Genomic DNA, 13,479 nt, shown 5'->3' with positions numbered 1-13,479 from the left:
TTTCTGCTTCCTGCTCAAGGCAAGTTCAGCAACAACAAGAGAAGATCTCCCTCTGCCCCTCTTTTCAGAGGGCAAATCGCAGGTGATCTTAACATCCACCATGGGCCAGAATCCTCAACAAAAGAACTGCAAGAGGCTTTACATCCGGAACTCCCACAAGCCCTGACAGGGCCTGGCTGAGCTAAGGCACACACTCCACCCTGTCACCGGGAGGTCACACAAAGTCCTTCTCCCTTTCAGGGAGCAAGAGTGGCAGGAGGTGCCAGACACCAGCAGCAGGTAAAAGGCCCGTGGACTGAGCGGCAGGTGAACACCTCTAGGGAGGCATTTCAACAGAGTCTTTGTTCCAGGCTTCCCCAGAAGCCAGCACTTAGCTGCTTTAAACTGACAATGAGGGAAGAGAATTCTCTTCAGAGGAAAAGAAAGACCTTTAAAGTAGCTTTTAAGGCTTCCCCAGAGAGAGGAGGCCAGAGAAATGACCTCCATCAATGCCTTAACAAGTTGGAGTTGTGGCCAGAGGAGGGAACAAAGCTGTGATCACCCAGCTCCCAGGTCATGCTCAGAAAAGAAGTGGCAGAGGTAAGATTATGCAGCCCAGAAAGCCTCATGGGCTGGCTTATCCCCGTAGCTCCATTTCCATGCAGAAAAAATGAGGTCCAAGGCCCACAGGGACCCACACTCTCCCCAGCTTTGTACAATGTAGGGGGTAGGAGGGCAGTGGGTATTAGCCGTGTCGGTGGAGCCGTGGTGGCCCGGGAGGAACCAGAGCAGCTTTGAAAGCCAGGGCCAGGTCTTCAGCAGTGCCATTAACAATGAGAGGTCGGTGGGCATCGTGACCACCTGATCCCGTCCAGTGCACCGAGACACACCCTCTCTCCCTCTGTGAGGTTCTTGCTCATTGCATAACTCTAATCTGATCATGAGAAGACATCAGATGAACATTCTCCAAATTATTTGGTCAGGGCTCATCACTGGTAGACCAAGGCTGTGAAACACAACAAGGGCTGAGGAGCCATCACAGACAGGAGAGGGCTGAGGAGATACAACAGGTGAATGCAGTGTGGGCTCCTGGGCAGGTTCCTGGGACAAAAGAGGTCATCTGGGGGGAAACGTATGAGGAAAATGGAGTAAGGTCTACAAGTGGATAGCACCATTCCAGTGTCACCTGTCTGGTTTTGACAGTTATGTAAGTAGTCAACATTAGGGGAAACAGGATGAAGGGTGTATAGGAACGGTAGCATTTTCTTGTGCAATGACTTTGAAATGTAAACTAGAAGGTGCTGGAGTGAGGGATTCTTCTAGATTGTTAAACTTACAAGACAACCAAATGGAAACAGGTATCTTGAATAGACACTGACTATGGATAAATAAACAGAAGACATTTGGGGGACAATTTGGAAATCTGACTATGGGGTGGGTATTAGGTGTTATTTTTGTTGATGTATAAGGTACATGACCAAGGAGGAAAATGCTCTTAAAACTGGTGGGTACTGGACTACATCAAGTTAAAGAGCTTCTGTACAGCAAAAGAGACATTACAAAAGACAAACAGACATCCCACTGACTGGGAAAAATGTTTTGCACACAAAACCAGTGGTAAAGGATTGATCACAAAGATATACAAAGAACTGATGAAACTCAACAAAAATAAACAACCCCATAAAAAAAAATGGGCAGAAGAGCTAAAAAGACACTTCTCCAAAGAGGAAATGCAGATAGCCAACAAGCATGTGAAAAATGTTCAACTTTACTTGCAATAAAGGAGATGCAAATTAAAACCACAATGAGATACCATCTCACCCCAGTGAGAATGGCACATCTTTAAACAACTAGCAACAACAAATGTTGGTGAGGATATGGAGAAAAAGGAACTCTCCTGCACTGCTGGTGAGAATGCAAACTAGTACAACCACTATGGAAAACTGTTTGGAGGTTCCTCAAACTGCTTGACATGGAGCTTCCATATGATCCAGCAACCTCACTCCTAGGTATCTACCCAAAAGACACAAAAACACTGATTCAAAAAGATACCTGCACCCCCATGTTTACCGCTTCTTTATTTACAATTGGAAAGACATGGAAACAGCCCAAATGCCCAAAAGTAGATGAATGGATTAAAAAGATGTGGTACATATACACAATGGAATATTACTCAGCAACCAAACAACAAATTGACACATGTCTTTTGCAGCAACATGGATGGAGCTGGAAAAGATCATGCTTAGTGAAATAAGCCAGAAAGAAAAGGAAAAATAGTAGATGGTTTCATTCATAGCAGGAGTATAACAGACCAGGAGAGAAAATAATAATAATGAACAGCTATATACCAGAGACATTTTACAGGGGTGGAGTGGGGAATGGGATCAAAAACAGTGGGGGGAGGGAATTGCACTGGACTATGGTGATGGCACATGTGTGATCTGGTGATGGGAAGCCCACAGGGATTACAGCTGAGATGGAAAAATGCACAAAATGATGTAAAAATAAACTGTTATATTATTTTTTAAAAACTGGTGGATACTGAGCTTTGTAGAGGTAAAATATCATCACATCTATAATTTTCTTTACAAATTAATTAAAAAGTATCAAACAAATATTGCAAAACATTAACAACTTTTATATCCAGGGGATGGGTGTTGACCATAATAAATGCTTTTTGTATGTTTATACTATTGTATCATGAGAAGTCAAAAAATGCATCAGGCATTCTGTGTAGACACACCCACAGCTCTTCCCTCCACGTGACCCCTGAGAATGACTATCGAACAAACACTCCAGCCCCAAAGGCTGATGCCCCCTTCACAGTGGTCCTGTTGGAAGTCACGAGCCTCTCTCAGCGACATGACCAGACCTCAAAAGCGCAAAGAGTGCCTCTTTGAGAAGAGCCTTTTAGAACCTGGAATCCGTTCTTTGAAATATCCAGGGTAGCAGAAAACTTTATCTCTTGAAGAGGCATTGATTTTTTACAAGAACCCAAGGTCATGCAGAAATGAGCCTGCTGGCTCCTTTGGGTGACTGCTCAAGCAGCAGCGGTGCAGGGTAAAATGGGGCAAGAGCTAGGCAGAGACAGAGCCTCTCACGCCAGGCGGTTCCCAGGAGAGGTTTTCCGCCAAGCAGCCGCGAAGCCTCCCTGTCACGGAGGGTCAGGACCCTGGCTTCCCAGTCCCATTGAGGATATGAGGACACATCCAGAGACCTCTCTCCCTGCCCAGACCCCACGTCTGCCCTCTACCTGACCTCTCTGCTCCTCCCCTGTGGTCCTGCAGCAGAGAGGTTGTAGAGGGGTTGAGATACTTACTGGGGCACGATGGTGATCTGGACAAAGCAGATGAAGAGGAAAACGAGCGAGGCACACGCCACGGAGGCACCGAATCGGTCATCCACCTGCTTGGAGTACTGAGAGGACACGGCAGGGTCAGGGCCTGGAGCTAAGGCCCTGTCTGTCCTAGACCCAACCCCCAGGGCCAGCCCACTCCCAGGACAGGAAGACCCCACAACCAGGGCTTAATTTCCAAGCAACCACTGCAAACCGCCACAGGGGGGCGCCAGTGGGGCGGGTGGTCAAAGTGGGACTGTGGGGTCAAACCAGAAAGTTTCTGCAATGTGTCACCGGGCACCTTCGACATGCGAGGACTTGTGCTGGACCCTGCCAGCACCACTTGCCCGGCGAGAGTTGGGAAGCAGAACCGTAGGTGTTTCTACTTGGGCCTGAGTGAGTTGGGGTTCAGAGCAGTCATGCAACTTGTCCAGCATTACAGAGCTCACCAACAGGTCCTGACTTCCAGCCCCAGCTGCCCCCAGACACAACCAGCTGCCCAAACAGAGGCTCTGCTGGCCCAGTGTCACGCAGACTGGCAGAGCCCGGCCAGTGCCACTCGCTGAGGGCACACACTGCCTTCCCCATGCTTCCCCTCCCATTAGGTTGCCCTCACCTGACAATGACATGAGCACATGAACTGATTTTACTGGGACACCCGGGAGACCCTGAGATGTGAGCAAGATCCAGCACCAGCACCAGCTCCAGCTCTGTCATGGCCTCGCTGGCTGGCCTCATGCAAGGCGCCCAGCCGCTCGGCCACAGCGTTAAGAGACGGCCCAAGAGCTCCTGACTGCTCTCCCCAACTCCGAGGTCCTGGTGTGCCAGTGCAGCTGGTGGCCCAGGGAAACACAGGGAGCGCAGCAGTCATGACACAGACAGCGGCTAACACCGCACACCTACTACGTGGCTCGTAGTCTTTTATGCGCTTCACGCGTAGGGCCGAGCTTAAGCCTCACTCTGGCCCTGTGAGGGAGGGATGTTAAATGTCCCCATTTCCAGATAAGAAAACTGAGGCACAAAGGGTTTAAGAAGTCTCCCCGAAACACCCATCTCCCGGGTAGTACAGCAGCAGAACTGGGGAAACTGAGGTAACAAGAAAGGGGTCTTCATGCCCCTGGCTCCGATTCTGCCCAGGGCCCCTTCCCGCCGGGGTGCTGGACCTTCTTCTCTAAGTCAGGCTCCCTGAAGGTCAGGAGGAACTTGCGAACGTGCTCCGACCGCAGCCTGTCGATGCTCCTGGCGTCAATGGCTCGCCCCAGAAATTCATCCACTTCGTCCTCAGGGTTGGCACTTTCCTGGGCGTTTCTAGGGGAGCAAAAGGCACAGACACAAGTTGGCTACTCGCCAAGGGACCTGGGGATGGCTGACTCTGCCCTTGTGCCCCAGTCCTCAGAGGTACTCTGCAGGATCAGCCCTACCAGGCACTGGGGAGCTGGCACGGGGGGACCCCACTGACAGGAAGGCCCTCTTGGACCTACTGATACGGTGCGTTATACTAAGACTATGAGTATTACCTGGGGTTTACCCAACAGGTAACAGTCTCTGCTCTTCGTTCTTCAGCTGCACCGTGGGTCTAGCAGGTGCCGGCTGGGGGCGAGGTATCTGCTACAGGGACCGTGAACCACCTGGTATCCTTAACTTGGCTCAGGACTGTCTGGGAAGCAGGTTGCAGGATCTTTGGGTGCTACACTAAAACCCCTATTTGTCAGGGTGCAGCTGAGAAATGAGAAGTGGAGGAGGAAAGGGAAGACAACCCTCAGGACATGGGCACGTGTCCTGGCACAGGCGACCAGAGTTCCCTGTGCGTGTGTGCGCGTGTGTGCACACAGAGCACGCAGGCACGTGTCGTTGCGTGTGCACACAAGTGCAGCGTGCCTGTCTGTGGCAACACTGTGTTTGTGGAATGGGCCCAGCCCCTCCGCCGCCTTCTCCAGCTGCAGGGACTCCATTCCCTCCCCACCCCGAGTCTGAGTGTGGCTCATCCTCCACGGAGTGTGGGGAGCCAATCAGGAGGCAGACTTGCAGAGACCCCAGGCTGAGGGAGCAGGACTAAAGAGGGGCACATTACTCACTTGTCCTTGGGGTCTTCAAAGCCCTAAAAGAGAGGGACAGAGAGAGAAGGAGAGTGAGAACACAGAGGCCTGAAAACAAGGGCTTCTAGGGGAAGGGCACCCAGGGGAGGCTGTGGCTCAGTCTCGCTCTGGAGTTCACCAAGGAGCTGGATAGAAAGAGGATTGTCATTCGGACTCCCTGCTCGGATGCCTGGGGTGCACTGTGACTTTATTCCATCCACAGGCAAAATGCACGTGTACAGACCCTTGCTGTGCCCACATGCAATTTCTTGCATAGCCCCTAAGTACCCCCACCCTGCTTCTGTGTCCTGGGCTTGGCAAGTACCCTCCCAATTCTGCCACCTGCTCGGCTAGCAATAAGGAACACTGTGATGCTGCCCAGTCCCCATGTGCAGGCACCTGTGTCTGTGCACACGCACCCCCACATCCCCACGGAGTACATGGGGATCCTCCTAGCACTCATGAGTTTGGCACTTAGAAATATAAACTTAGGTGACCTGCAGTAGCGTTTCTGGTATCTGAGAATCCACCTGTTCTTGTAAGGCCAGAGGTGGCTGGGGCCTGGGAGGGAGGAACCACCTGGCACAGACCTGCCTGCTGTCCAGAAACTCCTATGGGAGCTCAGGGAGGGTGTGAGGAGGCCCCTTACTGGTGCCCTCCAGCCATATCTGGAGTTAATCTATAAGCCCACAAAAGGACTGGTGTGATCGGGTGTGATCTGACTAGCTGTGGCAGAATGAAGCAGGTGGGATCGCAGGCACCACTCCAGGCAAGGCTCAGGTGGCCAGGGCAAGGACAGGGAATGTCCTCACATCTCCGTGACCCAGCGTCGGGCACACTGCTGGGCAGGACGGCCGTCAGCTCGGGAACCTAAACACCAAATGGACACACCTCTCTTTGCCCCCACTGAGGACAGAGCTGGAAAACAAAAGTGGGATTTATGTTGTTTTCCAAAGCCAGAGGACCCAGTGCTAAAACAGGTTTGTTGTCTACCTGCCCCAAGGTACTCCGTCTTTGCTCTAAGCCCCCAAAGAGGGCTCCCGGGGCCCTGGCAACATCTAGAAACACATTCAAGTGTCAAATGTGGGTTAGAGCACCCTCCAAGCTGCCCTGCAGCTGAATGTCCTAGTGCTCGTCTGTCCGGGCAGGTAGGAGCCTTCTCGTCTCCGAGAATCCCCTGACTCAGGCAGCAAGACCTGCCTACTTCATGGGTCCAGGCCCACACTGGAGGAGCTGGTGTGTGTTGGGGGGAGGGTCAGCGGTGGGAGGCCCACGCAGGCTCCAGGGGTCTCAGAGGGCAGGCTTGAGCTAACAGCACAGGGCCTGAGCAGGCCACTCTCTCCAGGACCGGGCGAGGCCCTGGCCACGAAGGCTTCACAGGGGCCTGCGGCGATTGTACTAGGGGACTGAGAACAGCCAAGCTGTGTTATGCCCGCACTGGTCTCTGCAACTCAATATAAACCTGAGCAGTGTTTCATGACCCTGTTTCTGATTCTCCCTAGTGCACCTTTGGTCACTAGCGGGGGCTGAGGTCGCGACCCCGGCTGTCCTTGGTGTGCCATGCTCGGCCGCAGGCCGGACGCTGAGCTGACCACGCTGGTCATGCCTTTGGTCCACACATAGTCGAGGGTAACTAAGAACACAGGCAGGGCTCAGCTCAGCTACCCCAGCTGCTCACTAGTTCCAGCTCATCCAGGACCTCAGAGGTGCCCTGTGCTTTGGGCCTCAGCACCCCTGGGGAGCAACTCTGCTCTGGTTCTGCTTGATTCCTGATTCCTCCTGCTCAGCCCTAAAGCAAGAACAGAGACTGTGGCCCCAGCTCCTCCACACCAGCGTGCCAGGCTCCCTTTTGCACGTCTCCCGTGGTCCAAGCTTCCTTGGACTTGGGAAGGTGAGGGGAACCCATGGAGGTGCCCACTGTCAACCTTCTTAATGAAGAGTTAGTGACCCCCCAACTCTCCCACCCACATGTAAACCAGTGCGAGTCATCCTCATCATCTGTTCAAGGCTGGACAAAGCTGGCACACGATTTAAAGAAATAAATGGCGAACTCCCAGGTTACTTCGCCACTAGTTCTCAGGTGCTGCTTACTCTTATTCTCAGCCTTCCACCTCGTCGTCAGTGGAGGTCTCCTGTATTTCTTTCTTGAAGATTTCAGGTAAGTTTAACCCACAAGCCGATGGGGTCACCCAACCCTGGCCTGCACACTTTGGAGGGGCCAGGAAGGGCCAAGCGTCAGTACATGGTGCAACCCGGGGGGCTGCCTGGCTGGGGTGGGGAGCCTCTCCTCAAGACTGCAGCAGTGCCCACCCCTCTCCCCATTCTCTCCCTTTCCTTCCTGCTGGGTGAGCAGTTAGCACCACGCGGACCCTCTCTGCAGCTGGCCTCCCGCGCCTGGAAACTGCCTGTTCCCCAGTTACAGCGCTTCTGCTCCTTCTACCAAGCTTTCTGTCCTAACAATGATTAATCTGGCTGCCAAACCAGTGCTTATAGTCCGGGCCTCCTCCTCTGAGACTCTGAAATAACTAAAGACTCAGCTTATACCAAGTATCACTAAAGGAAAAAAAGACTTCCCTAAGGCCGAGAGAGCTTGAGGTTCCACCAGGTTCCTTCCTCTTCCACTCCACCTCTTTCCTGCCCATCTTTCTCTTCCCCGCTCTCCTGGGTTCCAGCTCCTCCCACCCCCACCTTTGCCTTCTCTGTCCTCCTCTTCCCTGTCCCTAGTTCCTCCTACAAGCCAGTTTCCCTCCTGCATCTGCTCTCAATACTCCCCCTCTTCTTGGTGCCCCCCACCTTTTGATTGGCCTGGTTGTGTGGTTAGAGTTTGCAGATTGATAAAAGGCTGTTGACCATATGGAAAACTGTGTAGAGGAGCCTCAAATTACTAACAGTGATGGCTACCATATGATCCAGCAATTCCACTACCAGAAATCTACCCAAATGATACAGAAATATTATTTTAAAAAGAAACCTACCCTCCTATTTATTGCAGCACTATTTACAATAGCTAAGATGTGGAAACAACCCAAATGCCCAACCTGGCACAAGATTTAAAAAAATAAATGGCTAACTCCCAGGTTGTACTTCACTAGTAGAAGTACAAGAGGACTGGATCAAGAAGATGTGGTATATAGATGTGGTGGAATACTACTCAGCGATCAAAAAGGTAAATTTGTACTCTCTGCCATATGGATGGAGCTAAAAGGGATGATGCTTAGTGAAATAAACAGAAGGGAGAAAAAATATAGGACATTTTCATGTATAGGAGGGATACAGGGGAACTAAACATGGGGTAAGAAAAAAAAGACAAAACTGGCAAGCGCATTATAGATCTGAGACATATAATAAGGGAATGGGAAGCAGAAGGGTCCAAACCGGGGAGGGAAGGGCACAGGGACTATGGTGAAGGTTCGCAGGGTTATGTGGTGGTGGGAGATTTATGGGGATTACACCTGAGGAGAGAAAGAAAATATCGTACAAAAGTGAACAATGATATGGGAAAAAAACAAAAAGACAGCTGCCAGCCACTCTGACTTCAGGGTGGACACTTGAGGCAGAGGGTGTTGACAGGGGCCCGTACAGTGACCGGGTTTGGGGACATCCACGTCCTTAAAGCCCTGGAAGGATCGGGCTCGCTCTCTCTGCCCCCATAACCTCAGTGTTTCACGAGTTGTTCTTCAACATCAGTGTTTTAAATGGAGGTCTTAATTCAATTTTTTCCCTGTAGCTTTTCCTTAAACGACTGTCACCTGTGCCTGCTAGCCTCCCCACCCCCGACTAGGGGATCCTAGAGCCAATCCTCCCCACCTTGTTCCTCTACCCAGTCCATGGCTGCAGGCACACATTGCTCCCTGCACTGTCCCTCTCTCAGAGTGGGCGGCTCTGGGCTGGGCACCAGGCTGCCCGTGAGCTTGAGTGTGCCTGGACAGAGAAGCCAAGAAAGAAAACACATGGCTCTGATATGACTTATCACTCCCTTTTCTTCCCACCGTCTGAATTTCTCTCTCTGCTATTGTTGAGAGAACCAGGCAGTGCATCTTGAATTAGCTCTGCCCTGCTGTGTGCAGTGATGGCTGGGGTGGGGTGGGGGTAGGGGGGGGGTTTCTGTCTTCTGAGGCAGAGGCAACCCCTTGCCACACCACGCACTTTCAGCCTGCAGGCTCCCACAGGAAAGCTGGAGTTTCCAGAGGTGTTTCTTAGCACAGGGCAAAGGGACGGCCCCTGGCTCTCACCAAAGAGCACGGGGTAGCTTCTGAGCAGCTGAAGTTGCAGGATGTGTTTCAGCTGCCTGGGAAATGCAGCTGGTGCTGGAAGGGTATCTGACAAGCTGGTGCCCACCCAAATCCCCAGGGCTTCACCGGACAGCCAAGAGACCGCTGGAGGCTGACTGGACCCTGGTCCAGCCAGACAGGCCTGCTTCCAACCTGTGGTAGCAAGCTCTGCCAAAAAGTGGGGGAGTGCCACTGATTTGAAGCCAAACCAGGGGTGCCAAGAGGCGGTGGGCTCACGGAGACCCTGGGACCGGAAGGCAGGCGCTCTGGCTCCTTATCCAAAGTTGGGTCCAGCCACCCAGTGCTTCCTCCTGTGCCCTCGTGTTCCCGAGCACGAAATCCCTAGCCCCGGGGAGGGCGACCGCACCCCACTCACCCCCCACTCACCATCCGCTTCATCTCCTTGGACACCTGGTTGCCGCCCAGATGATTGTAGAAGGGGCGCTCGGCCCCCCAGTGCGGTGGGTTGTGCCCAATGGAGTTGGTTCTCTGGCGATTCATCTTGGCGATCATGGCCTTCTCTTCTTTCTGGAGGGCACACAGGTGTATCAGCAGGTGAGCCCCGGAGGGGAGAGACTCTTCCCCGCGCCTACCTCCTGCCTGGAGAGGACTTAGGCAGCCGCCCCCTCTTCTCCACACAACCTGGCGCCCGAAGCTTGTCCAGCTCCTAAAGCTCACCAGGACAAACATGGATCTTAAGTCTCCCACAAGCCTCCCTGCCAGGCCTGGCTGGCCCAGGTGGGAGCGACACAGCAAGGTGAGGGGCACAAACCTGTGCCATTCACGTGGGGTCCTCCCGGGGGTGGGCAAAGCTTAGGTGTGAAGGAAACTGAGGGTGATGTGGAGAGGGTATTTCTAATCCCCACTCAACTTGATCAAAACAGGGACGTCCAAACAGTCATTTAAAAATAGGGACATCCAAGCAGGACAGGCACAGGGCTTTGGGTGAGCAGAACATGAGATTCACCATTGCGCTCATGACCTCCCACCAGTGCCCGCGGGCGCCAGGGTCTCTGCCTGCCTGTCTGCTCCCCAAATGGGTGCAAGACGTGGGCGGCGGGGGAGACTTGTGGATCCTAGGGCACCTTCCCCTCAACTCCTTCCCTGAGTCTGCAAAGGAAAACTGTCATATTGGGGCGGCAGCAGAGGCGGCTTCCACGGGCATTGTTTTGGTGGGTGGCTGGGGTGTCACCCTCAGTCTATCTGCATTTCATCCTTTTTGGACCATTTGTCAGGCTGGGAGAAACAAGATCCAGAGATTCTAGAGAGCGAGCCTTTGGCCTGGGTGGGGCAGGATATGGGTGAAGGGCTTGGAAGGATTTCAGTACATTTATACTCTAGTTAAATAACAAGCAAAATTTAAAGTGTGTCAACTGCAGTGCTAGGAGCCCTCCCAAACCCATCCTCTTCCGATGTCAGTGGTGGGCCCTGACACAGCTTCTCCAGAGGCTGCGGCAGCCAGGCCCTATCTCCTGGGGTGCCGCTGGGCAGGGCGGGGTGCTCCAAGATGGCCCTTGGTGGGCACCAGCCCCAAAAGCCCTGCCCCTCTTTACAATATCAGCTTTGCTGTCAGCCAAGATTTCCCTGCACTTTTCTCACTGATTCATTTGTCGCTATCTAACTTCTTAGGAAAGAAACAGGGGAGTTCCCCTCTGAAAGGACTCTGGCCAACAGACAAACTCAGTGGAAAGATTTCTAAGTCAAAGGCATTTGAGTCTAAGGAGATATATAAAACGTGCTCTTCGCTTGCCTTAAAAATTTAAGAACATGGAATATGACACTATTAAAAATAGAACAGTGAGTCTGTTAATCATTCAGTTTTATATTTTGGCAAGTGTGGGCTGAGACAAAAGATGGTAGAAGAAAGAGACAAGAAAGTCAAAAGTGGGGAAGAGGATAAATACCCGGCAGAGACGGACCCAGAGAGAGAGAAAAGGGGGTGGGGTGGGGGTGGGCGGCCAGGCAAGCAACTGCCCACCTGGCTTAAGCAACAGAAAATGAGGGGGGTGGGGGATACAATACATGGCGGGCAGATTTCCTTGACCCTTCATTTCCGTCTCCTGGCTCTCTGCGTATTGTTGCTAACTGATCTGAAGTCTGTGTTTTTGCAACAAGCAAAATGAAAGCATCGCCTCCTTGCCCTCCACCTGTGCAAAGCCTTGCAACTCGTATCTTCTCCTGAGATGCAAGAACCACAGGACTTGTCTCAGGAAAGGAGAAGACAAGGAAGCAGCAGGCCAGAGAAACATTCCTTCTGGAAAAGTGAAGCCCCTGAGCCCCACGGCCACCCCCCGGGGCCCCTGACCCTCTTCTGGGTGCAGCGCAGGATAAGGAAGGTCTCGATGCTGTGCTCCTTGAGGTAGGCGTTGCGCTCGCCCCCACAGCCCGGCTCCACCTCGTAGTCTCCGTTCAGGTAGTTGAGTGTGGCCTTGGTGATGTGGATGCGTCTGGGTGGGAAGGGGGCGGGGGAGAGGGGGAAGCAGAAATCACGAGTTGAGTTCAGAACGTTAGCTGTCAGGCAGAACCCAACTCCAAGTCAAATGGCAGGGACCCAAACTCTGGCTCAAATGCTAACGCAAACCTCCACTCCCGCCTCAGCCTACTGCATCCTTCCAGTGTCATGGCACCTGCAGTGCTATCCCGGCTCTCGTCCACACAACGGCCCAATTTTACATCTATGGTGTATTAATAGCGTATAATTAACGTGGGCGGCCTCCCGTCTCTGACACTTTGCAAATCTGCCGAGAAGCCAGCAATGGCTCCTGCTGACTAAGTCCAAATCCCCTGTGTTGTTCTGGCTACCCTGGAATTTACCCCTGCTTCCCACCCCACCAGAGCTCTACCCTACTTATCGCATCTCCCACAAGTTATCTTAATTGGCGTAGATATCTTCAGGGCAGGTTGAAGGGATGCGCCCCACAGCTTACCTGGTGTGGATAAGTAACCGGTCAAGTGGACGAAGATCTACCTAGAGTCCGCCAACCCCGGGGTCAGGGGTTACCCCGGCTCGCCCAGCCCAGCCCCACTCCCCACAGTCGCCCTGGGTGAGGAGCTACATCTGGGCTGGCCTGAGACCCTCACTCACCCAGCCTTGCCTCCAGCTTCCATGTGGTTGGCCAGCGTGACGTCGTTAGACCAGACGTCGAACTGCCACTTCCTGAGACCAAGGACACCGCAGTGTACTCGCCCGCTGTGAATTCCCACACGCATGTTCACGTTCACCCCTGTCACCTCCCGGACCAACCTGGGGATGGAGCAGGGGTAAGGCTGGGAGAGGGTCAGGGGCTAGGCACACAGAGTGGGGGTGAGGCTGGAAAGCAGGGAGTCAGGGAGTCAGGGGGTGCTTCAGAAGCGGTGGGGGTCAGACTCATTCCTCTCAGCTCCAGCCCAAATCCAATCTCAGAGTGTCAGCTGGGAGGAAAGGGGCACCCCAGCCCTGTCTGTGCTCAGGTGCCTGACAGTGAGAGGTGCTGTTCCCCACCTTGGCCACAGGGTGGCGAGGTGCCTCACACTAAAAGCCGTGCTCCAGGGCTTACCCGCCCCTGGCCAGGGCACCCAGGCTACTAGCCTCTGTCAATTAAACTGTGTTCAGAAAATGCAATTTGACACATTAGTGCTGCATGAGCCAAAAAGGTAAGTTGCACCCACTCCAAACCCCACGCCTATAATGTTCCCGGGCTTTTTCACATTGCTATTTCTTCATTAGCAGGATGATGGAGAAAGGCAATCAACTGAGTTTCAAGAGAGGACCTATGTCCTGCTCAGAAACAAAGAGGTCTCAGACAGGTGCAGGGGACTAAAGGCGCCCCATCTTCTA

General features: G+C 53.0%; 1 protein-coding gene across 3 annotated transcripts in view; it reads right to left on the bottom strand.

Annotated features, from left to right (window-relative positions):
- ADCY5 (adenylate cyclase 5) overlaps nucleotides 1-13,479 on the bottom strand; it is a 142,975-nt gene that overhangs the window by 20,443 nt on the left and 109,053 nt on the right. For 2 of the 3 annotated variants that reach the window (XM_012733140.1, XM_012733131.1), the window contains exons 6-11: nucleotides 12,748-12,906; nucleotides 11,968-12,109; nucleotides 10,050-10,190; nucleotides 5,392-5,414; nucleotides 4,480-4,624; nucleotides 3,299-3,396 (exon numbers count right to left, since the gene is read on the bottom strand). In XM_012733140.1, the coding sequence (XP_012588594.1) occupies nucleotides 3,299-3,396; nucleotides 4,480-4,624; nucleotides 5,392-5,414; nucleotides 10,050-10,190; nucleotides 11,968-12,109; nucleotides 12,748-12,906 (708 nt within the window). The remainder of the gene's footprint in view (nucleotides 1-3,298; nucleotides 3,397-4,479; nucleotides 4,625-5,391; nucleotides 5,415-10,049; nucleotides 10,191-11,967; nucleotides 12,110-12,747; nucleotides 12,907-13,479) is intronic. The other variant, XM_012733138.1, reaches the window with a different exon arrangement.

Source organism: Condylura cristata, unplaced genomic scaffold, assembly GCF_000260355.1.
Source record: "Condylura cristata isolate star-nosed mole 26May11 unplaced genomic scaffold, ConCri1.0 scaffold00003, whole genome shotgun sequence".
Classification (NCBI taxonomy): Eukaryota; Metazoa; Chordata; class Mammalia; order Eulipotyphla; family Talpidae; genus Condylura; species Condylura cristata.
This window is presented reverse-complemented; position numbering and strand designations above follow the sequence as displayed.